The sequence below is a fragment of the Branchiostoma belcheri genome, unplaced genomic scaffold, assembly GCF_001625305.1.
Source record: "Branchiostoma belcheri isolate BF01 breed outbred unplaced genomic scaffold, Haploidv18h27 scaffold93, whole genome shotgun sequence".
Lineage (NCBI taxonomy): Eukaryota > Metazoa > Chordata > Leptocardii > Amphioxiformes > Branchiostomatidae > Branchiostoma > Branchiostoma belcheri.
This window is the reverse complement of record NW_017804609.1, coordinates 133,537-160,986: the sequence shown is the minus strand read 5'-3', so window position 1 is coordinate 160,986 and position 27,450 is coordinate 133,537. Positions and strand designations below refer to the sequence as shown.

The 27,450-nt window shown below is 42.6% G+C and overlaps 2 protein-coding genes across 2 annotated transcripts in view; both read right to left on the bottom strand.

The window, feature by feature from the left end:
• LOC109488281 (mucin-5AC-like) overlaps positions 1-27,450 on the bottom strand; it is a 51,920-nt gene that overhangs the window by 14,160 nt on the left and 10,310 nt on the right. The window contains exons 4-17 of the mRNA XM_019792474.1: positions 7,595-7,802; positions 6,976-7,215; positions 6,566-6,820; positions 6,350-6,454; positions 5,693-5,898; positions 5,179-5,353; positions 5,007-5,030; positions 4,176-4,396; positions 3,625-3,669; positions 2,970-3,086; positions 2,400-2,544; positions 1,671-1,894; positions 1,179-1,295; positions 49-805 (exon numbers count right to left, since the gene is read on the bottom strand). Coding sequence (XP_019648033.1) covers positions 49-805; positions 1,179-1,295; positions 1,671-1,894; positions 2,400-2,544; positions 2,970-3,086; positions 3,625-3,669; positions 4,176-4,396; positions 5,007-5,030; positions 5,179-5,353; positions 5,693-5,898; positions 6,350-6,454; positions 6,566-6,820; positions 6,976-7,215; positions 7,595-7,802 — 2,839 coding nt within the window. The remainder of the gene's footprint in view (positions 1-48; positions 806-1,178; positions 1,296-1,670; positions 1,895-2,399; positions 2,545-2,969; positions 3,087-3,624; positions 3,670-4,175; positions 4,397-5,006; positions 5,031-5,178; positions 5,354-5,692; positions 5,899-6,349; positions 6,455-6,565; positions 6,821-6,975; positions 7,216-7,594; positions 7,803-27,450) is intronic.
• On the bottom strand, positions 12,352-14,404 carry LOC109488313 (mucin-6-like). Its single transcript, XM_019792505.1, has 4 exons — positions 14,275-14,404; positions 13,518-13,671; positions 12,818-13,008; positions 12,352-12,469 (listed from the first exon to the last, which is right to left on the bottom strand). The coding sequence occupies exons 1-4, from the start codon at positions 14,350-14,352 to the stop codon at positions 12,368-12,370; spliced, it is 525 nt and encodes a 174-aa protein (XP_019648064.1). The 5' UTR covers positions 14,353-14,404; the 3' UTR covers positions 12,352-12,367.

Sequence of the window (27,450 nt, the reverse complement as noted above, 5' to 3'; positions counted from 1 at the left end):
GTAAGTGTAAAGATATGCTACGTTATGATTTTAACAAGTTGAACTTACTTGTGATCATCTCGGGCCCACAGAAGTCATATTTCTTCCTCAGGTTGTCCAAAGTCTCAAAGTCTCCACCGGAAACGACATTAGGATAGAAGGAGTTCATCCACTCTGTCCACTTGCCCTCACAGGGGTAGGGAGCTGTAGGCTCTGTCCCTGGTGCTGAAGGCTCGGTGGTGGTTGAGATAAGCTTTCCTGTGGTGACCTCAGAAGGCTTGCCTGTTGTGTAGACTCCTGAAGGCTCACCTGTGGTCATCTCAGAAGGCTCACCTGTGGTGTAAACTCCTGAAGGCTTGCCTGTGGTGTAGACTCCTGAAGGCTCACCAGTGGTGTAGACTCCTGAAGGCTTGCCTGTGGTCATCTCAGACAATGGTTTTGTCGTCTCAGAAACTGCAGATGTGGTCACCTCTGGCAGAACACCAGTCGTCCACCATTTTGGCCTCTCAGTAGAAGAAGTAGATCGTTTGGTCGTCATTTCTTCAGGCCTTGCAGTGGTTTCAGCTTCCACAGTCACCCCTGTTGTAAGAGAAGGCTTGGCTGTGGTACCCGGCTGCATCGGTCCCTTGGTGGTTTCAGCATGAGGAATGCCACCTGTTGTCTGGGACAGGGTGGTCTTTCCTGGTTCAGACGGTCCCTGTGTGGTTTGTACAGACTCTGAGCTGCTGGTTGTTGTTGCCAGGGTTGTTGTTGGAGGCTGTGTGGTTGGCGGAGGTGCCACACACGAGCAGCACACACCCAGTCTGTCCTCCAGGATCATTCCTTTCTGTAAGCAACATTCAAAATAGAAAATGAAAGATAGAAGGGTAACATTTACAAAGCAAATTCGTAATGTTTACCTTCACATGGTCTAGCCCAACAAACTACTGCTCTGTTTATTCTTCTTCAATCACATTCATACAAATATAGTGACACCCCTTCAACTCTGTCCTGCTACACAATGTAATTCAACAATACGGGTCTTTTGTCACAGCACCAGTTACCATGGTGACAGACGTCTGGTCTAGGTCATTGACCTTATGTGTTTGAAGAAGAAGAAGAAACAGAGCAAATACAACATGTTTTCCTTCCTCAATGGTGAGCATAATTAGCCCTTACCAACAGAGAAATGAATTTAGGAAATAAGAAAAACTCCAAACCTGCAGACAGTCCTCCTCTGTGAGATGGCAGAAGACGTTGCACTCCTCATAGTAGTAGCCGTCCTTGTACTTACAGGTGCAGATGTCACAGTTTCCTCTCCAGAACACATCTCCTTCCTGTAGGGAAATCAGTGAATATACCAACTTACTGCATGTTGTCCCTGTTGTATCCAGGACTGTGGCTATCTAGTTCCACGCCTGAATGGGTTAGGGGTAGGATCTATTCACTTCTGGATAGTCTCAGCATATCCAAGAATGTTGATTTACCGGCACAGTTCTGAACAAAGCATGATTCTAGGACCTAAAAACAGAAGACAGAATGCATTATTGCCTGTATACTAATATCAGCTCTAAAGTATATGTCATTGACTATATATGGGCTCTATGAGTTCTAAAGCACAGTTCTGAAGCAGCAAACACACAAATGTATTGTGTTATAATGATATCACATAATTCAGCATGATTTGAGGAAAATAGGCAGCCAAATCCTACATAGTAAGTGTCTTCTCCATTCTGGCAAGGAGTTGGGCAGGATGGGATCTCCTTAAGACACATGGAGGTTCCCCAGTAGACGTCTTCAAACGTGTCATCTGGACAGAGACAGTCGTTGCACATCCAGCGCTCTTCGAACGGAGCGTTCCCATTGGCCAGATCATCCGCAGTCCAGGCCATCAGGTCTCTACAGTTCACCTGGACCTTACACTCTTCAGAACACACTGGGGAGGACAACATTAGGGGAAGTTTTAGGATGCTTTGTCTGACATCTATCACCATGAAAACACACTAGTACTGAGGAGGATAAAATTAGGGGAATGTTATGTGTGACATTTATCAACAAGAAAATTTAGAAACAAAAAGTTAAGATTTTTTTTGTCAAGTAAGCAACTGAGGTAACAGGGACAAAAGTTTATAGTACAGACTCAATATATATATGATTATATATATATGGCTATTGTGTGAAATAACCGTAATATCATATTTTGATATTTTGATGGTAAACCACTGTCACTGTAACAACATCTAAAAGACCGCCAGCCTTTTAAGAAGGTTGGTCAGTCAGCTTCAGATTGAATGAGGTTTTAACCCTTAAACGTCTGATTTGGAAGCAGTGCAACTAAACACTAGACACCAATCTTATGTCATAGTCGAACGTCTTGCACATTACTCATCTGTTTGTTCATTCATTCCTTCCTTCCCTCCCTCAGACTAATCTGCCTGTACCTGGTGTGTTGGTGGTGATCCTGACTGGGGTAGTTGTGGTTGCCGGGCGGGGCGTTGTTGTCGTTGCCATGGGAACTGTTGTGGTTACGGTGGGTGCTGAACACTGGCAGCAGATATCATCACGGTCAATCAACACCTTTCCTTCCTGGAGCATGGAAGATTAAGAAAATTCTTAAACAAGGCTATGTTAACTTAGGATATTCTACTACTATGACCCAGTGTTGACGTTACGCTTCAAAGAGGCCACGTGACAAGCCCCACTGGGTCAGTCTACTGAGGAAGACCAGAGTGACTGGTCAAATGCTCTAGGTGAGAACCTTTGTGTTGTAACAGCAGTTTACCTTTATATTGTAACAGCATATTGTTTTATCATATTGTTTTATTATATGGTTTTTCTTTCATGGTGACCTGTAATAATGAATTATTCTATAAAAATCATAACAAGGCAAATATGTGCTTTGTATTTCTACTGCACTTTAGAATTTCCCAAAGCAAGAACTTCAAACATTGAAAATCCCATTTTCTCTCCTATGGTGATAATGTGAAAAGGTATAGTGCAGGTATACTCACAGCTTCACAGTCCTGAGGTGTGAGGTTACACTTGTGCTCACACTTCTCGTAGTAAGAACCATCCTCATACACACACTCACACTGCTCACACTGGCCGCGCAGCCACACATCTCCAACCTGTGGAAACACAGACAAACAAACAACGTCACACAACCAGAATACATAATACATAACCTCCATTGACATTCATCTGCCAGGTTTCATTCATATACCTGAAATTTTTGTTTGAGAGATCTCTAGTGCAGCACCCCCAGGTATGTAAAGGTTAGATAAGCAATGGTACAGTTTACTGGCACTCTTCATCAGTCCAGTTCTTTTCTGACAAAAGAACCCAAGTTCTTTGGAACATATTCTTTCTCTAGAACCTACTACATTGTTTAGAACCCAAGTTCTTTAGAACCTACTACATTCTTTAGAACCTAAGTTTTTTAGAACCCAAGTTCTGTAGAACCTGAATTCTTTATCAAATCACACTATCTGAGATGATAGTGGGAATGTAGATTTAAAAGATTGGATCGTGTAAAAACATACTTGCATGCATGCAAAAGAAAAAAAGAAATGGAGGGAAGAGGCAAGCAATACAGATTTGCAAGAAATATTCTACATGCATTTTCTATACACGTCAGGCAGCTGTGCAGGAAGCAAAGCAACTTACCTGGTACTCTCTACCGAGGTAGGTACAGCCGGCACACAGGTCAAGCTTCAAGCAAGGAGAGAGCAAAATGCAGAAATGCAGATATTAGCTACTTCTCTTCTACAGATCTGCAAAAGGCTTTTATGTAGCTACAATATCTTTACATTTCAATGTTTAAGAAGAAAGTTATTGCTGTTACAGTAGTAGTCCTATTATGTATCAGCATGTACATTCAAGTCTGCTTGCAAAGATTTAGAGCAGAAACATTACAATTGTTAGATTATGTAGGCCTTGGCAAGCGTTATTTTTTTTCAACTCCTGTATATTTGAAGTTTGCACTCCTGGATAAATTTGTTGATCACCAGAAGTTTGCTGAATACCAAAATCACAGAGTAGAAAGTCGACCATATTTTTTTCAGGAAATCCTAACGTTACGTTGGACATGGCTCTTTGACTTTCCAACATTGGCTGATGCCTAGAGCCTTCTACCCTGGTATTAGAGCTTGCAGACCTGTCTGGGTAGTTTTTGCTCTGCAGTGTGATGCTGAGCTTAAAGCCCTACTAGCACCCACCCTGTACTCCTTGCCGTTGTACTTGCACGTCTCGCAGACTTCCGGGATCTTCAGGCACATCATGGTGAACCAGAAGTCCTCATCTACCACGGTCCCTGCTGGACACGGACAGTCCCAGCATGCATCATAATCATCCCAGGACACCTCGAAAGGAGGTGACATGGGGTCATAGAACTCCTGGTGTTCACAGGTGATCGGCTTCACACAGGTCTCAGGGCAGGCTGGAAATGAAACAGGAAAATTCAAGAAAATTCAAGAAAGAGTCTTCTTTTTTTCATTGCTTAGGCCACACCGACTTAATATTATGGATGACATCCGCACGTGCATTGATTTTTGCCTGTTCTCAACAAAAAAAGATCACGCCCTGGCTCTAGGCCTGGGTAGTCAATGGTAATTGGTAGTTAGCGACAATACGGAGCCGGGCACCCAGTCTACCAAAACGAAAGCTCCACGACTCAAGAACTCAGTATATACGCACAGTGCCAATTCATAAATTCTGCAAAAAGCCATGTGCCGGCTTGTACTGCCGCAAATTCACAATACCAGCTTTGCATTCCTGTGGTTTAGTAGCATTTATATTTTTGGCCGGAATTTTTTTTTATTCGCCCGCGCACACTAGTTTGGGGGTCTTCAGAGGATGTAATCCATAAAATTAAGATGGTGTGGCCTTACCAACACTTTAAATTTAAATCTAAAGCTTGATTGTACCTGACAGAGAAACACTACACCTGTCCCCGGTGCTGAATGGCCATCAGAAAGATATATCTAATCAACTCTTTGCTTTAATATAAAACCGTGTGTTAGTATGTTTGGAAACATACAGTTACATACCTGGAGAAGTTGGAGAAACTGTAGCTGGAAAATATAAAACAAAATAAAATTAGTTGAATTACTGGTAGAATGACTGAGAAAAGTTGGCCTGAAAATTATGTTGCATTTCCATAGCTTCAACTGGAAGAAAAATGAAACTGAAGAAATTTACAGTTGAAATGATGAGACTTACTTCTTGGCTTCTGTGTAGAAGCTGTTGTTTCAGGTGCAGCAGTTGTTTCAGGTGCAGCAGTTGTTTCAGGTGCAGGTGTTGTTTCAGGTGCAGCAGTTGTTTCAGGTGCAACAGTTGTTGGCAGCTCCACACATTCACAACACACTCCTGGCCTGTTGTCAAGCACCTTACCATCCTGGCAGAGAAAAACACATCATGTCATGATCAGTAACAACACTGTTACAGAGTGTATACTCTCCCAGGGCTATTTTTTCACATATTTTTTTCAAATTCTCCCCAAAAAAACATGTAGAACACTGGTGGGAGGCTAAAGAGAAGGACTAAAGGTAGGTTTTCCCAATGCTAAAAAAAGAGTTGACAGAATGTACTGTGCCTGCACAAAACTCTGATTTTTCACTTCTTTCTGTGGTCAATCTTGCATCCTAATTTTGTCTGTTGCAGACCATATCTTTTTTGACCTAAAAACATTCTGTCAATAAGTGCTACACAAACATTAAGGGTTCAGGTTACTCACCTTCTCACAGTCGTCCTGAGTGAGCTGACAGACATTACCGTGGCACAGTTCAGTCAGGGTGTCGGGGTCACACGCACACTGCTCACAGCTGCCCTTCCAGTACACCTCTCCTGGCTGGTACTGCCGCCCGTTGTATTCACAGTAGCACCTGTCAGCAGGCTCCTTCAGACACAAGGCTGTGCCCCACAGGCTGTCCTTTACTGTGCCTGGAGTAATGGGTTCCAAAATCCAACATGAAGTATAATGAAAATTAAAAAAAAAAATCATTCTGAGAACATGGCCTCCATCAGTATTGGCCATGATAACTGATATCAGCCCTACAGCTTTGGCTATGGCTGAACAGTACTACATGAGAATGACAGTCTCTGCCATATAGGGCACATCTGTGAGCTGACTCAGTAAGCTGTCTGTTGCAGAGTTTATTCTCTGGGTCCACTTCTCTGTGCAGTGCTTCAGTCTAGCTTCTACTGATTTCACCTGCCTGTACAGTGTGAATCAGTCATTGGCCAGGTTCCGCCAGTACTCTGTGTCAATGTCATAAGTCTAGGAACATACTATATTTATTTAGCAGACTTTTGCTTCAACTTTATCCTTGCATTTTCTACTCCACAGTACATCTATATTGGTGAAAGTCCTCCTGTTTAGAACATTACTGACCAGTAGGACAGGCACAGGCACCACAGTCAGCTGGCATGTCTCCTGCAAAACTGTCCCTGGACCAGTCAGCACAGGTCATCTGGTAGGTACAGGCCTCTCCACACACTACATAAAACAATTCTAAGTTAAGCATTGTACTTTCTTCTATAATCATTCATTAAATGAGCTAGATTGAATCATGAGTGATAAAAGTAAGATTGTCTGGTATGATGTTACCTGGCCTGGTTGTTGGAGTCACTGCAACAGTAGTTGTCTCCACTGGTGCTGCAGTGGTCTGAAGTTGTGGCTTCTCAGTTGTAGGTGGAGCTGCAGTACTGCAGTACTCCTCCGGGTGGCGCTGCACACACCTCCAGTTGGTCCTGTCCCAGGTGTTCTCGTTACAGAGGCAGTAGCGTGTGCACTCCGGCAGGCCCAGGCAGTGGTCCGTGTTACCCGCACAGTCAGCGATGCACAGGCAGGACGAGGAACAACCTAGTAGGTGGAGAAACATATACGTTATTTTTGTACATTTAACACATGCTCAAGCACCTGGATAGATTTTGAAAATTCAGATGTTTCAAGATTTTGTAGTTTTGCAATGTATAACTGTAGACGTTGCAAAACCTTTAGCTGATACTTTCACTTACGTCTTGTTGGCCTGGTGGTCTTGTCCAAGGGCCGGCCTGTGGTGTAGACTCCTGAAGGCTCACCTGTGGTCATCTCAGAAGGCTTGCCTGTGGTGTAGACTCCTGAAGGCTCACCTGTGGTCATCTCAGAAGGCTTGCCTGTGGTGTAGACTCCTGAAGGCTTGCCTGTGGTCATCTCAGAAGGCTTGCCTGTGGTGTAGACTCCTGAAGGCTCACCAGTGGTCATCTCAGAAGGCTTGCCTGTGGTCATCTCAGCTGGCTTGCCAGTGGTATATGTGCTTGGAGGTTCTTTAAAGCAAATCAAATAAACACCAAAAGCCGTTATTTTGATAGTACTTTAAAACAGAAATACCTATTAGTTTAAAAATTCATGTATCTTTTAAACATCATTCATAGTTATAGGCTTACACATAAAAGTTATCTTAAACAAAAATGCATCTCTATCCCTTACCTGTGCCACAGTCTTCTTCGTCCCGACCGTTAGCACATTGGACCTTGCCATCACACAGCATAGCAGGGAGGGGCAGGCACTGTCCATCTCCACAGTCAAATACCTGGCAGGGTGGCTTAGCAGTGGTCACTGGTGGTTTGCCTGTGGTGTAGACTTCTGAGGGCTTGCCTGTGGTCATCTCAGAAGGCTTTCCTGTGGTCATCTCAGAAGGCTTGCCTGTGGTGTAGACTCCTGAAGGCTTACCCGTGGTCATCTCAGATGGCTTGCCAGTGGTGTAGACTCCAGAAGGCTCACCTGTGGTCATCTCAGAAGGCTTGCCTGTGGTGTAGACTCCTGAAGGCTCACCTGTGGTCATCTCAGAAGGCTTGCCGGTGGTGTAGACTCCTGAAGGCTCACCTGTTGTGTAGACTCCTGAAGGCTTGCCTGTGGTGTAGACTCCAGATGGTTCACCTGTAGTGTGCACTTCTGGTGTTGCAGTTGTGAATGTTGTGCACATTGCTTCAGTGGGTTTCCTAGCACATCTCCCATTGCTCAGCCTGATGTCATCTGCCCTCTGGCAGTTACAGTCGGTACTGCAGGCTGTCATGTCCAGACAGGTGCCAAAGCCACCGTCACAGGCCAGCATGCAGTTACAGGCAGATGGGCACACTATGGAAAACAACAAACAGATTTGATGATTCAAAAACTCTTATTACATTGTAGAAATGCATTGTAAGAAAAACTGGGTGTATTTGTCAGAAAAAAAAGTAAGTAAAGTATCAATTCTTTTAAAATCTATCATCTCCAGCAAAGTAAAAACTGTTTTAGACATGTTAGACCATTATGATTGTATAATTTCAGATGACCATCATGCAAAATCTGACATAATTTTGCTTTGCAAAGCATGACACTATTTGAGATGTAAGGTGATGTAAGAACTCGAGAGCAACACTAACAGATGGATACTTTTTTTAGGCAGAAAATAAAAGACAACAAAACATTTACATTGTATCTTTCCCTTTTAAACGGAAAGTACATATTTTATGTATCTACATGTATAACCAATATAATGACTCACGTGGTAACATTTCCTTTGTAGTCTCAACAGTTGATGCAGAAGTTGTCACAGACGGACCAGTTGTGTTCTCCAGAGGACTGGATGTTTCAGATGGACTCTTTGTGGTCTGCAGGGGACTGGATGTTTCAGGTGAAACAGTTGTTGTCTCCAGAGGACCTGATGTTTCAGACGGCCCAGTTGTGGTCAGTGCGTATGGACAGTTTTCCTCGTCCTGCCCGTCGGAACAGTCCACGTTCCCGTCACACTTCCAGCTGGCAGGGAAGCACATCCCGTCACACGACAGCTTACCGGCGCCACAGGCTGGGGCGGTGGTTGTAGCACCTGGGGAAGGAAAAATAATAAATGTTTGGGAACAGAAAGTATTGTAAATTTTACTTTTCTTTTATTTATTTCTTTTATTCACATAGATTTTTTAGCATTGGACAGAAAGTATGTAAATATAAGGATCCTTTCTTCATGAAACATAAAGAACATATTACAAAGTTGAAGCAGCAAATACAAAATGTACAGTGGACATAAATGAAAATGGCTGGTCCACCAATAGAGCCCATAATGTTATTGTGATTCTTTCTCTTATTGACATTTTCCAAAATATAATAAAAAACAACCAAAAAAAAACCTGGCATGCATAAAAAATCTGTAACACACATGATGCGTAACCACAGAACTGAAACATAAAATCTGGAAACAATTATAGTCTATGGTCCAAAGAGAAAATAATGACCTGTGGTGTGAGGCCTCCTGACTTCTCCTGTTGTTGACTGCAGAGTCTCTGCTGTTGTCTGGACTCCCTCGGTGATGACAACTAATAGTAAACAAGAAAGCAGAAATTTCAGACTTAAAGGAAGTATTTGAATTTTCATGATTATATTCAATTTGACGTTTTTGCAACTATGCAATCATTGGGTTTTTGAGTTCCTCCATATATTGACCTTTACTTTATGTGACATCATTGATGTGTCTACCACAGGATAACTGTTTTTTTTCACTTGCTCCATTGCTTTCCCACATAACTCTGATAATCAAGGGATTGAATCAATGTCAACCATAAATAGGCCATATAAGCCATGCTGCTGACCTGGTTTTTCAGTAGTGTAGGCCTGTGTGGTTGTCCCCTGTGTTGGTTCTGTTTGGTACGGTCCTGATGTGATAGCGATGTAGGTGGTTGGTGCCACGGTGGGCAGACTGGTTACTGGGACCAGCGAGGTGGTGGTGGCCAGGCCAACTGGACACAAAGAGGACGTATATGATTAAATCATGCTTTTAGTTGGAGTTAATACACATAAGTTACATCATAATCAAATAAACAAAGATTGTTGATAAATTACCTGATACCAGGTATTTTTTGTTGGAAACTTTGTTTTTGAGTATTACAATGATTTTTTGTGTGTAATAAAAGTCACATTTAACAGAAATGATCCTTACCACATGTTGGGCAGCATTTTCCAGGCTCCTGGGTCACCATGTAACCCTGTTGTAAGAAGAAAAAAAATCATAATCAAGGACATATTCAAATTACAGTGGGCTACTTTTTTGCTTTAGACTTAGAACATGGTCCATATTGCATAATCTGATTATAGATCCTATAAGAAAAGGCAGTGACTGGCAAGTGTATATCAGCTATTAATTGAATAACTGTAGAGTAAAACATCATTCTATTTTACCTCAGGACAGGGTACAGCAGGGCAGATAAGCCTGTCAACTTTCAACTTCAACTTTATTTGTTTCACCAGGTATCACACTCAGGCCACTCTGGCCTGTTTTTCAGGAAATCCTGGTACAAAAGCACTGACAAACACCTAACAGTTAAACAGATTCACAATACATACAAAGTCTAAAAATAGCACATATTCAAATAACTAATGATTATCTTAAATACAATTCGATAAAAACTGTTTAAAAGTTCTGAGACTGAGCTGCTGTCGTTGTTGTAGGGGAAGTGAGTTCCAGAGGTAAGGTCCATAGTACTGTAAGCTGTTCCTGTATGAAGTGACTCTTGCTGGTGGACAGGAGAGTAGGTGGGGGTCATAGTCCCGTAGCCGTTTTAACTCTGACCGAGTAGTGCGTACACTCAGTGTTGGTGGAGCTTCCCATTTGAACAACGATGTCATGTACACAGGCGCACATCCACGGACTGCCTTAAAGACAGAGACAAGAGAAGCTACTTCTGCCCGTTTACGCACAGGGTCTATCCCTGCCTCTGCTCGCAAGATGTTAACGGGGACATGATCTTGGAGTTTGTGGCCTGTGATGAGCCTTGCAGCTCTGTTTACCAGTCTGTCCAGCTGTGATGTCAGAGTTTTGTTGCTCTGTACTAGACTCGGTAGCCACGCTGTGGCGCAGTAATCCAGATGAGATAGTACTAGTGTCTGGTACATGGTCTGCAACACTTCCTTTGTAACAAAGGCTCTGGCACGTCTCATTGCACCGAGTCCGCTGAGAAGCTTCTTCGTGATCCTTTGCACGTGTGCTGACCACCTGAGTGAGGGGTCCAGAGTGATACCCAGGTAGGTGAACGAGTCAACCGAGTCACACTCCACCCTCCCTTCCTCCATACACTGACAGCTCTCACAGGCTGTACAGACATCTAACTACTGTACAACTGTACTGTACAACAGTATAACTATACTGTAGAACAGTAAATCTTACCTCAGGACAGGGAACAGCAGGGCAGATAAGCCTGTCACACTCCACCCTCCCTTCCTCCATACACTGGCAACTCTCACAGGCAGTACAGATATCCAACTACTCACTATAACTGTACAACAGTACTGTACAACTGTACTGTACAACTGTACTGTACAACAGAAAACCTTACCTCAGGACAGGGAACAGCAGGGCAGATAAGCCTGTCACACTCCACCCTCCCTTCCTCCATACACTGACAACTCTCACAGGCTGTACGTGCCCAGACTTCTCCCACCTGGTGGTAAACTTCAGCTGGGTCCTCACACACTGGGCCTGATGGGATGCAGAAAAGTTTACATTGTTATGCTACTAAGTTAGGCAAAACTCTGCCAGATCACACACATATTTGCCACCTGAAAAAGGAATCTAAAGACCTCTCCAATGACATGGATGGAGTATAATGCACTCCTACATATCTAAACTGCTCTTAAAAAATAGTGACTACCACTTAAGTTTTGGGGTGCTCAAAGGATGTCATCAGTATAATAAAACCAGTATGGCCTCATGAATAAATGAAAACACATTTTGATAAATAGGAAGAGGTTCAGTCTGAGTATCTCAAATCGTCCATTAATTGGTTGACTGACATATCTTCCATTTCAAAACCTCAAAAAATCTTGGTCTGATAAGTGCACCTTGAGAAAAATCATATTGGATATCTTACCGGCAGGTTTGCACTTGCAGCAGACTCCGTCATCAGGCTTGGCGTTCACCATCTCATAACCTTCCTCACACTGTGTGATAGGACAGTACTCTCCACAACTGGGCGTGTGGTCATCCATACACTTACACATGGTGCACTCTCCTGGCACCCAGATCTCTCCTGGCTGGAATATACATGTACAAACATGTTAGTAACACTGTGTGATAGGACAGTACTCTCCACAACTGGGTGTGTGGTCATCCATACACTTACACATGGTACACTCTCCTGGCACCCAGATCTCTCCTGGCTGGAATATACATGTACAAACATGTTAGTAACACTGTGTGATGTACTAACATGTTAGTAACACTGTGTGATGTACAAACATGTTAGTAACACTGTGTGATGTACTAACATGTTAGTAACACTGTGTGATGGGACAGTACTCTCCACAGCTGGGTGTGTGGTCATCCATACACTTACACATGGTACACTCTCCTGGCACCCAGATCTCTCCTGGCTGGAATATAACGTTACATGTACAAACATGTTAGTAACACTGTGTGATGGGACAGTACTCTCCACAGCTGGGTGTGTGGTCATCCATACACTTACACATGGTACACTCTCCTGGCACCCAGATCTCTCCTGGCTGAAGGGAGAAGAAAATTTGTATCTGTATCGGTATAGCAGGTATAACACCCCTTCGGAGTAACAGACCAGCTTCTGTATATGTATAGCTGATAGAACCACCCTTTGGCGTAACACACCTGGTCCAGCTTTTGTATCTGTTGCTGTATAAAATGCCCATCCGTGTAACACACCAGCTTTGCAGGCACATGAGGTGGTAGTAGCTAGCTTATTACATTATACATGCACACCGAACAACTGTTACACCTAAGTGTTTAAAGCTATCTAGTGATGATGCCCCGACTTAACTTTGATGGCAGCAAGCTCCACTCAACAATAGTTCTAGGGAAAAATGAAAAGCAATACTCACAGAATAAGATTTCCCTTCGTATTCACAAGTACACTGTGTCGGTTCCACACACTCCAGACCGTTGAAGACCATGTCGTCAGGACAGGCACAGCCAGGCTGGCAGGTGTCCATATCACAGGTGGCCGTCAGGTTAGTGCAGGTGCGATGGCACGCACAGATGGACTGGTACTCCATACCATTTGTACAGGTGCCTGCAACAAACAAACAAAGAAACAAACAAACAAACAAATAAATATCCATCTCACAGGTGGCTGGAACGAACAAACAAATGAATATTTGCCTCCTTAGGAAGTCAGGTCAGTAGCTAGACTGGTACTCCATACCATTTGTACAAGTGCCTAGAACAAAGAGATAAACAAACACATTACATCACCTGACTGTGTTGATTAGCTGCAGCTTTGCAGTATATATTTATTGGTATCCCTTAATATGAATGGAACATGGTCTAAATGATTATATTTGCAATATTTGTAAATGCATCAAAGATAAAACATTGTGCGAAAATGTGTCTGTAATGTAAACATCATAAAGATTTCTTCATCCAGAATATTTCCGGTTTTGCCTCACATTCCTACATTGAGCACACACCTATGTCTAAAATCTTCATATAAAAATGAGTTTGAGTATGAGGATTTCAACAGGATTTTTAAATGCCTAATAGTATATAGAGAGTAAAAGTTTGTATGAAAGCTAGCCTTACTTGGGAAGCATCCGCAGCATTTCCCAGGGACGTTCTCGAACACCTCCCCCTCCTGACAGTCCTCAGGTGAGATGTTACAGTCCATGTCACACTCGATCCCTCCCTTAGTACAGGCACATGTGGTGCACTCATCCTTAGCAAAGGTGGCGCCAAACTGGGACAGGGAAAAGTGTTGTTAGCTTTGCATGCTGATGCAGATGAAGTTAATACATCCAGGTAATGAATTACACAAGACAACTGTTACTCAAGCAACTGGATAAATGTTTAAACCTGTCAAATGTTTCATTGCCTACTTTACTGTGTCCACTAAATCCCATTTTTAGTACAGGCACACGTGGTACTTTCATTCTTAGCAAAGGTGGTGCCAAACTGGGACAAAGAATATGTTGATGAATGTTAGACATCCAGGTACAAGACAACAGTACTGTTACTCATTACAAGCAACTGGGTAGATTTTGATTGAGTGTAAGAGTCAAACTTTTCAGGTGTGATCACCTTTGACATGCATTTTGTGCAATTGTCAAGCTATAGCTGGCTGTGACAGAACCAACTGCCAACAAGGATCTAAGACTGCCATCTTGAAAAAAAAAAGGACAACTGAACTATGATCATAACTTCTACCTAAACAATGTAAAGAAAGTTGTGTTAAGTGCCTTTCCCAAGGGCACAAGATCGGTGACATGGCAGGATTTGAACCCGGGACATCTTGGTTCTGTGCTGAATGCTCTGTTGTTCAACAATGATAAGTACAAGTCACCTTGTAGAATTTCTCGTGAGGAGGGTAGTAGCAGGGACAGTCGATGGCCCTGATGCACTCTCCGTTGTTCAGCACCATCCCGTCCACACAGTCACAGCCAGGTGTACAGCTGCAGGTCTGGTTCTCCTTAGCAAGGTCCTTACAGCTGGTGTGGCACGCACACTCTGTGTACTCCTGGTTACTGCCACACACAACTGGAAAAATTGTTACATTTGTACTCAAATTTCAAATTGTTTCCAGCAAACTGATACATATTGCTAATCATGTATATCACTCACTCACGAGAATTCCCTTCTTGCAAGAGTTAGACTTGCTTAAAAAGTTTCTGCAAGTTAGTTTAAAAAGAAATACTGTAAATCATGAGATATTTGCATTGATTTGATGTGCTTTGTCTTCTACTGAATTGTGTTGTTTCAATCACCAACTTCAAACACCATTGATAAATTTCTCATTTTATCCTCTTACTGCAAAGTCCCATCAAACTTCAGACAATTTACAGTATTGACCAAAGCATAAAGATGACCACCCCACCTGGTGTAGTGAGAGGCAGACCAGTGGTTGGAGTAGGAGCACCTGTGGTGTAGCTGCTCACTGTGGGTCCTGTAGTCGTCACAAACACTGCAGAAATATAGCGGAAGTCAGCTGTTTAGAAGATTTACAGATTGCCATACAGATATTCATACACTATTTTGTCAAATTGATCTCATGATTATGGTTCATTTGAAGATTCTGCCCCTTATAACAAAAAACTGCTGTACTGATATTCTGAAGCTTTTGAGGCCTTTTGAGGTCTATGTATTAGTGTATCAGATTAAACAAACCTGTAGTTTCCACAGGGACTGTGTAAGTTGGTTCTGTTGTAGTCTGTGGGAAACACTCCTCTTCTGCTGGCATGGTGGCACAGCGCTCATTGTACCTGCACACAACATAGACAATAATATCATGGTTTAGATTTTTTTTAATACATACATGTAAAATGTGTCAGTCTGTACATTATGGCAATGTATCAGGAGAACAGGTTTGGGGCTCTGATCTTTCTGTTAGAGTATGAAGCTTAAATTACATGGTACTGTTACAAGCAAACACCTACAAAATGAAGAAAACACAATCCAGTCATAGTCCCAAGCACAGTAACAGCTACCTATGCTGAGAGATGTATTTCCTACAAAATTACACTCCTACCTGTCATAGTCGCCAGCACAGTAGCAGCTTCGATCACATCCCTGCATGGCCCCACAGTCTCCATCATCCTCACATCCAAGGGTGCAGTAGCACTTGTCTGGGCACGGGCCTGCCAAATACAACAGTATAATGATATTATAATAGTAATGGTCATCTTGATACATACACATTTGACATTATGATAGATATGCAGAGGGAATATAGTAAACAATATTCTCTTAACTTGTAGGACTTATGGCAGCACTCAAAATTCCATACAACTTGTTTTTATTTCAAACGTTCAATAAATGTCTACTTGCTGGTCTTCCTGGTAGCCCTTCCTGATAGCTCTAGAGTGTGCTAAAATTGTACTCTAGGTTAAACTGTGGATTCAACTTGTCCTACTTAAACCTCATGTTGCTCTTCTAATTGAAATGCAACATGCTTTTCAGCACAAAGATTTGCACAGTGATTCCAACAATTCAAGGTTGCAGAATGTAAACGTATGTAAACTCGTACTTCGTGTTGTGCTTGGAAGAGCAGTTGTAGAGGCAAACGGAGCCTTGGTGGTCAGTTTGGCAGCAGTGGTGGCAGGATTGGGAGCTTGAGTTGTCCCTGGTCCTGATGTCACCTCCCCACCACACTCACAGAACACCCTGACCTTGTAGTTGTAGCAGAAAGGCAGGAATCCACGCTGCTTGGAGTTCTCACAAACCAGACCCTGGTGGATGTCACAGGTCACATCCTGGCCAGTCCTGGAGTAGTCCATCTCCAAACGGCTGTCCACACGGCACTGAATGTCTTTGGAAAGAAATAAAAGTTTTATAGTTATCAGTTTCTTCAAGCCACCTCAAGGGTTAACTATTGACCAGGTGTTGAATAATAATTTCACTTTGTGTGAACAAAAGTAGTTTTTTCAAACTTGTATGAAACATATTCTAGACTTTTAACATTAAAAAAGAACTTACTTGTGATCATCTCAGGCCCACAGAAGTCATATTTCTTCCTCAGATTCTCAAATGTCTCAAAGTCTCCACCAGACATGACATCAGGGTAGAAGGAGTTCATCCACTCTGTCCACTTGCCCTCACAGGGGTAGGGAGCTGTAGGCTCTGTCCCTGGTGCTGAAGGCTCGGTGGTGGTTGCGACAGGCTTTCTTGATGTGAGTTCTGTAACTGGTGCCCGACTTGTGTATGCTGGAACACAAGATGGTTCAGCAATCAACCAAGGTGCATTCCAGAATATAGACACTAAAAAGTAGATTATCAGAACCTGAAATGTTGGAATTATGAAGTTTAAAGACTCTACCAACAGAAATAAAATCTGGCATGTAAAGAGGAACAGAAAAGCCAAGAAGGGTGCATGAAGAACAAGTGGTTGTCAGATGATCTGTGGTGTCCCAATGGTTGAACAAATAGACGAAGGGATAGATGAGAGAGGGAGAGAGGGGGAGACAGATAGGGAGAGAGAGGGAGAGCAGAGAGAGAAGAGAGAGAGGGGAGAGAAGAGAGAGGGAGGGAGAGAGCGACAGATAGAGAGGTAGATAGAGATAAAGAGCACAAAAAATGAGTCACTCTCTTCTAATCAACTAACAGCTCAAACTCAAATCCTCACCTTGGCAGTTCTCTTCATCCCTGCCATTAGCGCACTCCCTGATGCCGTTGCATCTCTTCTCCATCCTGAGACAGAAGCCGTCTCCACAGTCCACACCCAGGCACTGTGTGGTGACAGGGCGGCTGGTCACTGTGTACACCGTGGACTTGGTAGTGGTGCCTGGGACAGCCAGGGAAGGAAAGAAAGTTGTAACGTTGTCATTAGTCAATTTGATGTGCAAAGGCCATTGTAAGCTAAGTGCTGTAAATGTATGTACTTTTGTGGTGGTTTCATTTTGCAATAACAGAAAAAAAGAAGGTCTTTACAGTGTTTTAAATGTGTACTGAAGTATTCATGCAAGGTAGACCTATTTGTCATTGTCATGAATTCACAGTTGACAGGTTTTAAGATTCACACTGTGTTACTATTGCCACATTCTACAATCTCTTACACTTGGTCATGATCTCTCAAGAGCTTTTCATGTTACAACTGTGAAAAGAGACATTGGTTTACCCTTAGTGGTGTAGACATGTGATGTTCCTGTTGTCCTCTCAATGACAGATGCAGTGGTCTTCCCTCCTATGTAAGGTGTGGTTTCTTCCGATGAGTAGGGAGTTGTTTCTTTGGGTTGTGTGGCTTCTGTTGTCTCTGCATTGGGTCCTGCTGTGGTCTCTGCATTGCTGATGCTTGTAGTCTCCTTTGGTGCAGATGGTGTAGTTTCTGCAGAGCTGATGCTTGTAGCTTCCTTTGGTGCAGATGGTGTGGTCTCAGAGCTGATGCTTGTAGTCTCCTTTGGTGCAGATGGTGTGGTCTCCTCAGAGCTGATGCTTGTAGTCTCCTTTGGTGCAGATGGTGTGGTCTCTGCATTGCTGATGCTTGTAGTCTCCTTTGGTGCAGATGGTGTGGTTTCCGCAGAGCTGATGCCTGTAGTCTGCTTTGGTGCAGATGGTGTGGTCTCTGCGGAGATGATGCCTGTAGTCTCCTTTGGTGCAGATGGTGTGGTTACCTCAGAGCTGATGCTTGTAGTCTCCTTTGGTGTAGATGGTGTGGTTTCCGCAGAGCTGATGCTTGTAGTCTCCTTTGGCACATAGTACGTAGTCTGTGCAGAGCTTGTGGCTGTTGTTTCCTTTGGAGAGTATGGTGTGGTCTTCTCCATGGAGACAGTTGTTTCTTCTGACACAGTCTGGGTTGTTTCAGCAACAGGCAAGGCAGTAGTGGCTGCACCTGGGAGTTAAATACATTACAAATAAACATTAACTTTCAATAAAAAGACATCAGATTCTGTATTGCTATGCATGGTATAAGATTTTATACAAATGTTTTATTCATATGGATTTGACATCTAGAATTTACTGCTGATGGAATAACAAAATTTGTGTTCAGTTTTGTTGCCCCTTTCTCAGCACAACCTCCTCCAATCTGTGCCCAGTTCAGATGGTTTACTCAAGAATGTTTTTGCATATATTATGTCTTCATGTAAGTATGTACATGGTTCTGGAAGGTTGTGGTTCAGAGAAACCATGGCAAATAAAGGATTAGAGAAAGGAGAAAGAGTACTAACCCTGTGGTCATCCCTTAAACTCAACCCTGAGACAACAGCTACAAGGCTCAAGACATTTAAACCACTCAGTAAAGGGCATTGATAAAAATAAGTGGAGCCAAGAGCCCAAGTAAGTAAGTAAAATGAAGAAAGAGCGCTAACCACGAGGACATCCCCTGAACTCGACCCTGAGACTGATGCCAGTGTGCCAGGCTGTGGGCAGCAGGCGGACTGTCCTCACCAGGACTGCAGCAGGAAGGTAGTTCTCTACCACACTGCTGTCATCTGTGTTAGCTTCAAATAGCTGGGAAGGTTTCAAACATAACAACCGTTAGGTTTTAATTAGAGAACTGTACATTCAGCAGTGTAAAATCTTAATCACTGCCATTGTGTTAGCCTCAAACAGCTGGGGAAGGGTTTAAACATAACAACCATTATCCTTGCATAGTTTCCTCAGGTTGGTAAGTCACTGAATGAAGAGACTCTTTGCATACAACCAAGTGTTTTATTCAGCTTACATTTCAGTGACTGTCACCTTCCTTGGGGAAATTCTGACTGGTTTACATTGCACTGAGGAAGGTGATAGACAGTCACCAAAATGTCAGCTGAATATATCTAGATGGTCTGCAAATGTTTAGTCTCTGTAGCCTCTCCTTTGACATCTAAGGACGTCTTCTGTATCTGTAACTGTATAGCCAGTATAACCGCCCTTTAGTGCAACATAGTTTACCAGCTTTGCAGGCACACAGCGCTGTGGCAGATGGCTATATAACACTGAAAAACCAGTAACTGTTACACTTACTAACCTTTGCCCATCTACAACTCTAAATGTTGTTTAAAGCTTTTTAGTGATCTTACCATTACTTTGCCATCTTCGTCATATACGTAGTCCCATATCAGCCCGTCCTCGGTGTACAGGACCTTGTACTCTGTCACGTACTTGTCCCTGCTCTTCCCACTGCCCTGGGTCAGCACACTGGTGATCTGGACAGCTTCATCAAACTTCACCTGGAATTAGAGAAGGGAAAACATTAGGGCTGTTCAATTATTTTGATATTTGTACACTGTGAAACCTCATATCACTCATTACTTGTGAAGAAAAGTATCTAATCAGACTTCAAGTGAAGGTGCATTTTAACTGGTCTATCGCTCAACAGAATTCCTTTAGATAAGTTAAATTTAGGAACAAAATATGAATCTTATCATATCTAAATATAATCATTGTAGAGATAAGAAAGAAACAAAATTAAAAGTAAAAAGATTTAAACTAATGTGTAATTTAAACATGTGACTTACAATTCAAGCAAAAAAAATTGCAGACAGCATCTGCCATCTTTCTTCAGCTTCTGAAAAGGTGGTTACTGTAATGTCACCAAGAGGTTTACTAAATTATGCATATTCTATTAATTAGTCACAGCCGGCGTTGTCTGAAGTCGAACTGAACCACGGCGCACACTCCATCGTCTCCCGAGACTAAAGGATGCCAACAACAACAACTAATTAATTAGACAAACCTCTATCCACTCCTGAGTAGTATCCTGCAGAGGTTCCCAGGCCTCGCCCTCCCCTGACAGGTCCCTGCCGGTGGCCAGGCGAGCATTCTGGGTCGGACGATCCTCCTTCTGTGACGAAGCTCGGATGTTCTCATCTGGGACGGAGCGATCCTCCAGACCCATCTTCTCATCACACACACCTGGAATGGTTCATAATACAGGTGAATATGGCAGGCATTTCTGTTGTACATTGTACATGTATAAAGTGTCAATCTTATACATAGGAATACAGAATAGAGCCATAATAGCTTGACTGTTTAGTTAGTTGAAAAATGTTGTTGTTGTCTTTACCAACTGCAGTATACAACTGTTCTTTAAGAAATAAGATGTATTTAAAAGCATTCAAAAATACCCTGAAAAATATCTTATTCTTTGTAACCAAAGAGATCAAAATATAAAATTTATACATATAACGTGTGTCATCCCTAGGTAGCATATGTACTTTGTTTTAATGTAATTTGTTCTTTCAGTGAAAAGCAATACTTCACACAAAGTTACATTTTGTAAGTAAATCTGCTCACCATGAGTGGACAGTGCAGTAGTAGTAGGGAACCTGGTTGTGTAGGTTGTGACGATGACTTCTGTTGTTGTTGTCTCCAGTGGTGCCTCAGCAGTGGTCACTGCTGGGCTAGACTTGGTGGTTTCCTCTGTTTGGGGAACTGTTGTTTCTTCTGGAAGGACTGGCTTTGTTGTCTCCTCAGAAATGGAGGAAGGTGTTGTCTTCTCTTCTAAACAAACAGGAAAGTTCACATTGGTTCTAGCTTTACAAGCAGGTAAAAAAGCGTCTGTTACATCATAAGAAGTTTTACTGGTAAATTGATGCAATGTTGATTCAAGTACCAGAAGAGCCAAAATATTGTATGATGTTGTGGATGTAGAATTTCTATTACAGGCATTTGTTATAACATAGAGGCCTCACCATAAGGACATCCCCTGAACTCCACCCTGAGAGCGATGGCGTTGTTCCAGCCGGTGGGCAGCAGCCGAACCTTCTGCACCTTCACTGCTTCTGGCAGCCGGTTCTCTACTATTCCTGAGTCATCTGAGTTGGCACTGAAGATCTGCAGAAAGGAAAATCATACTATTGGGCTCTCCAAAAAAAGTATGAGTGTTCACATATAGCTTTCTTCCTGCATCTGTATCTGTATAGACGGTACAACAACACTTTGGCATAACACACCACACGCTTTGTATCTTTGATATTTCAGTAGTTTTATATTATCTATCATTTATATAGAGGCCTATTTAAAATCCATGTTTTTTTGGATTTATCCTGTTCAAACTGCTGCTGTTTAACCATAACCAGTACTATAACCAGTGAAGCAAACAAATACAACAAATTGCTGGTGCACAAATCATCTCTATGGGAACTTCGACAAGCTGAGGCTACTGTTTTCTAAGACTCTATCATTAAAACCAAACTTCCAAAAACTATGTAGTAAGTTTTGCCCACCACGGGTTCCCCATTGCTGTCCTCCACAGCCTGCCAGATGCGTGGTTCTGCTGAGTACAGCAGTTTGAACTCTGACACCCACTTGTCCTCCCCACCACTGCCCTGGGTCAGCACACTGGTCAGCTGGACAGACTCGGCAAAGTCAACCTGGGGGAACAAGGAACAGAGTTGTTGGTCTTTTCAAGTAGATAAAGGTAAAGATAGTCCTAGAGTCATTCTTTGAGGCCATATGGGCTGAAGGTTGCTGCTCTATTATGTGTAGGGCACGGTATTGGAAGACAGAGCTCATCTCTCTCCTTACACTGCCTTTAATATCCCCAATCAAAATAAGGTACCCACTTTTCACCCGGGTGGACTGAGGCAAGTCGTGTATACTGCTTTTCCCAAGGACACAATGTGTAGCCTGAAATACCAGGGATTGAACCTGTTACCTCTTGATCTTGTGTCTTTAGCCGCTCTGCCATTGTACACCATCAGCTATCTCAAGTAGACAGAATGTGCAAAACTGAATTCATACAGTGTCTGAGGAATATCTATTATGTCTTAAAGCAAACAGGTTAATGTTGTTACTTTACCTGGATCCACTGTTCCTTGTTGTCCTCCTGAGGCTGCCAAGACGTGGCCGCCTCCTTACCGGCCGGCCGGCTGTCCAGACGAGCCTCCTTGGGCTCCTTCTCAGCCTTGTAGGAGGAGGCGGTGATCTGGTCGTCTGAGACGGAGCGGTCCTCAAGACCCATCTTCACGTCACAGATGCCTTAAGATTGAAAGAAAATTATTTTAAATTCTTCACATCAAATAAAATTTCAAAGGCATCCAGTGCAATTTCAGGGTGACAAAAATAAGGTACTTTTGTACTTGAACAAAATTATTTTAGATACTTGTTCTGAAATCAATGTTCTGAAATCTGACTATGTACGTGTAGCTATAGAACATTTAGAATACTTAGTTTACTTCTATTTTGGTTCTATAGAAAACGAAGAATATATGCTGAAAGACACATTATGATAACTCTCTCACAGATATCTTCATAGGGAACATAAGTATGTTAGATTTTTTACATCAAATAAAAGTTTGAAAGGCTGAAAATGTACATGCAGCTATGGAGCATTAAAATTGAAGTGTTCACTTGCATTTTTTGTACACAATATTTAAAACATCTGCTGAAAGTCACAACATGACTACTGTCTCACCAGCAGTGGTGACCTCTGTAACTGCTGTAGTTGGGAACTTGGTCGTGTAAGTCGGCATCTTCTTAGTCGTCCATTCTGGCTGGGGAGACTCGGTCGGCTCAGGGGCAAGGGTGGTCAAAGCCTCTTCTGTCATTTATCAAAAATGAATGAATATTTTCTTATTCTTGATGAGAATGCCTTTTAATTGCTAAATCACTGATATTACATCATGAATATACATGTATAGAGTGTAAGGTTCTTGCATGCTCTGTCCTTGGTGCTGAAGGTTCAGTGGTGATTGGGCATGAGTAAGTATTTCTGGGTTCACGCTATCATCAACCAACTATTGTGACAGTCATGTTCTGTAGCTGCCTACTATATGAAGATCATTTTCATACATAGACAGCTGAAGAAACAAACTGTAAGTTTACATTGCTTGGAGATGCAGTGTGAAGATCAGCCGACTGCTGCCCACCCGTGTCAGGGACCCCAACAGCAGTATAATCAAAGATCAGACACTAATGTTACAGAAGGAAGCTCACCATATGGACACCCCCTGAACTCCACCCTGAGAGCGATGGCGTTGTTCCAGCCGGTGGGCAGCAGCCGAACCTTCTGCACCTTCACTGCTTCTGGCAGCCGGTTCTCTACTATTCCTGAGTCATCTGAGTTGGCACTGAAGATCTGCAGAACGGAGATATATCAGCCTTTAAACAATCTTTGCACTGCATAGCTTTTTACCCTTTCTAGTAGCCAACTATGTAACTAACAGCCACAACAGCCAAGTGTGCCTCGCATGAATTGGCCTTTGTAGCCATCAACCTGCTCCAACAATGGGAAAGGCCCTTGAATCTTTGTCAGCGAGGTCACTATATTAATCATTTTTATGAAAATTCATTTACATCTTTGCATTCATCCTGTTCAAATCTCAACAAGCAAGCATCTAATGACATTCAAATGAAAATTTGACACAGCCAAAGTTTGGTAAGAAAATGGTTATTTAGCTGACGTTATGCTCTAAGACTCTATAGTTCATAAAAAACATAATAAAAGTTTATGCCCACCAAGGGTTCCCCATTGCTGTCCTCCACAGCCTGCCAGATGCGTGGTTCTGCTGAGTACAGCAGTTTGAACTTTGACACCCACTTGTCCTCCCCACCACTGCCCTGGGTCAGCACACTGGTCAACTGGACAGACTCGGCAAAATCAACCTGGACACAAGGAAAAGTCTTTTTAGGTCCGAGTCGTCCCTTTCTACATTAGGTCTTACAAATATCCCTCAACAAAGACTGGGGGCGACAGACACTTAACTCTGCAACTTACAATCCACTGCTCACCAAGTCAAGTGTGTCATTTGCAAAATGCGATGTTACAGAAGGAAGCAATGGATTGCTCATTATGCAACAAAGACTGGAGTTGTACAGTCCAAAAGTTGTACAGTCCTATTTCTTGCGTTGAAAATTTGAGTTTAAACTTGCTTGATAGTTTTCAATCTTCTTAAGTAGAGATATTGTGCTAAACTTATTTTATATGGTTGCTAAATAATACTCTATATGGATATATCTTAGAGCTAACAGTCGGTGCTTAACCTGGATCCACTGTTCCTTGTTGTCCTCCTGAGGCTGCCAAGACGTGGCCGCCTCCTTACCGGCCGGCCGGCTGTCCAGACGAGCCTCCTTGGGCTCCTTCTCAGCCTTGTAGGAGGAGGCGGTGATCTGGTCGTCTGAGACGGAGCGGTCCTCAAGACCCATCTTCACATCACAGATACCTGCATATTGGAATAAAATAAATTAGATTCTCTATTCTTAAAATTTTCAAAGGCAATTTCAGGGTGTCAAAATATATAATATTTTGGTATTTGAACAAAATTATTTTAGATACTTTACATGAAATGAATGTATTGAAAGCTGACTAATAGTATGTATGTGTAGCTATAGAACATCTAGAATATGGAGTTCAGTTCTATTTACTTTCTGAAGAAAAAGAATATATGCTGAAAGTTACAAAGTGACTACTCTCTTACAGAGGCCTACATACTGGAACATAATTATGTTAAATATTTTACATTAAATGAACATTTGGAAGGCTGAAAATGTGCATGCGTGCAATGAAAATAAAGCATTCACTTGCAATTTTTGTATAAAATTTTTCAAAATCTGCTGAAATTCACAACACAGCTACTTTCTCACCAGCAGTGGTGACCTCTGTAGCAGCTGTAGTTGGGAACTTGGTCGTGTAAGTCGGCATCTTCTTAGTCGTCCATTCTGGCTGGGGAGACTCGGTCGGCTCAGGGGCAAGGGTGGTCAAAGCCTCTTCTGTAAGTCAGCAAAAATGAACATGGCCTTGAATCTATTTGTATTCCCGACAAAAATGGCTTCTAAGTGCTAAGTCACTGGTATTACACCGTGCATATATAAAGTGTAAAGGACTTGTATATTCTGTCCTTGGTGCTGAAGGTTCGAGGGTGATTACATATAAGTAGGTTTTCATACTATCATCAATAGATTATTGTGGCTGTCATGTTCTGTACATGTAGCTACTTATTAGCAAGATCATCTTAATACATTGATAACCAAAGAAACAAACTGCAAGTTTCCATTTCAAAGAAGACATAACTTTGACATAATGTTCCAAGGGACATAGAGAATGCAGCCTTGCTGGTGTGAACCCACTGGACAGAACTATTTGGAGGTGGGGTGTGAAGACTAGACAACTGCTGCCCACCCATGTCAGGGACCTCCAAAGCAGTATAATCAAAGACTGGATACCAACCACTAATGTTTAATACAAGAACCCTCACCATATGGACATCCCCTGAACTCCACCCTGAGAGCGATGGCGTTGTTCCAGCCGGTGGGCAGCAGCCGAACCTTCTGCACCTTCACTGCTTCTGGCAGCCGGTTCTCTACTATTCCTGAGTCATCTGAGTTGGCAGCAAAGATCTGCAAAAAAGGCACAGTTAATTACAATTCGCATAGATTGAAATCTTGTTAGACATCCTATGATAAAACAGAACAACCCTTGCATCCAAATCCAGGGCTCTACAATATGTCATCTATGAAGTCATGGAAATTGTACAACAAAATTGCGCTATCATGAAAGTTCATCTGTGTTGGAAGTTACATGCATGTTCATTACACGCATGTTTATTCCAACACAAAGAATAGTTATCACCTAGTGTTTTTAACCAGTCACTCTGGTCTCCTTCAACAGACTGAGCCAGTGAGAATTGTCACATGCCTTCTCTGAAGTGTGATGTCAACACTGCGTCAAAGGTATCTGCTAGTGGTCAGTCTACTGAAGACAACCTGGGTGACTGATCAAAAGCTCTAGGTGAGAACGTGCTGGAGCAAAAGTTGAAACTTTAAACATAGTTTTAAAGTAAAAAGACATTTTTCTCACCAAGGGTTCTCCATTGCTGTCCTCCACAGCCTGCCAGATGCGTGGTTCTGCTGAGTACAGCAGTTTGAACTCTGACACCCACTTGTCCTCCCCACCACTGCCCTGGGTCAGCACACTGGTCAGCTGAACTGACTCGGCAAAGTCAACCTGGGGATGGAAGCAAAACAGGTTTTGATCTTTTAAGTATATGAAAGGTAGAGATAGTCCTAGAGTCATTCTTTGAGGCCATAGGGGCAGTGGTTTGCTGCTCTACTGTGTGTAGGACATGGTTTTGGAAGGCAGAGCTCATCCCTCACCTTACACTGCCTTTAACAATAATAATTGTTTATTGCAAATTCTTGCCCGAGGGCTAATTGCAGGAACAGAAGAAACATATGGTATAAAAACAGACAATTAAGGTACCCAATTTTCACCTGGGGGGAGTGAGGAAAGTTGTGTAAATTGCCTTTCCCAAAGACATACCATCTAGCCAAGAATACAAGGGATCAAACCTGTGACTTATTAATCTCGTGTCTGCTAACCTAGCCTCTCAACCATTGGACACCATCAGCTATCAAGTAGACAGAATGTGCTAAACTGAATTCATGCATTTTCTAAGTAATACCTATTATGTCTTAGAGTGAACTGTACCTGGATCCACTGTTCCTTGTTGTCCTCCTGAGGCTGCCAAGACGTGGCCGCCTCCTTACCGGCCGGCCGGCTGTCCAGACGAGCCTCCTTGGGCTCCTTCTCAGCCTTGTAGGAGGAGGCGGTGATCTGGTCGTCTGAGACGGAGCGGTCCTCAAGACCCATCTTCACGTCACAGATGCCTGCGTAAGTAGCAAAGAACGCATGTTATTGAGTATTTTAAAGGTTCAGAAACAGCTATGGGTAAAACATATTGAGTAATTAGATTAGACAAAATTGTGTGACTTAGATAAAATCAACCCACAGGACACAGACAAGTGGCGTGCTGCCATCAAGCCCCAGAAGTATTGTGCAAGCACGTCTAACCCTCGGAAGACGGGGAACAACAGACGATAAACCGGACAGTGAGTGAGTGAGTGTGATCAGAATCAGTTTTAACAATTTTGCCCATTCAATTTTTTCAAGCAATTAATTTTGTAGCCTTCCCAAAAGTCGAAACTGATTTGTCACATTTTTAAATTGACCAGAAAATATTAGTTTTTTACCTGGTGTTGTAACCTCAGGGTTAGTAGGGAACTTTGTGGTGTAAGAGGGAACATTTGTTGTTTGTACCAGCTCTTCTGGAGTGGTGCTCTCTGAGGATGGAGTTGTCTCAACTGGATTGGAAAGATAAAAATA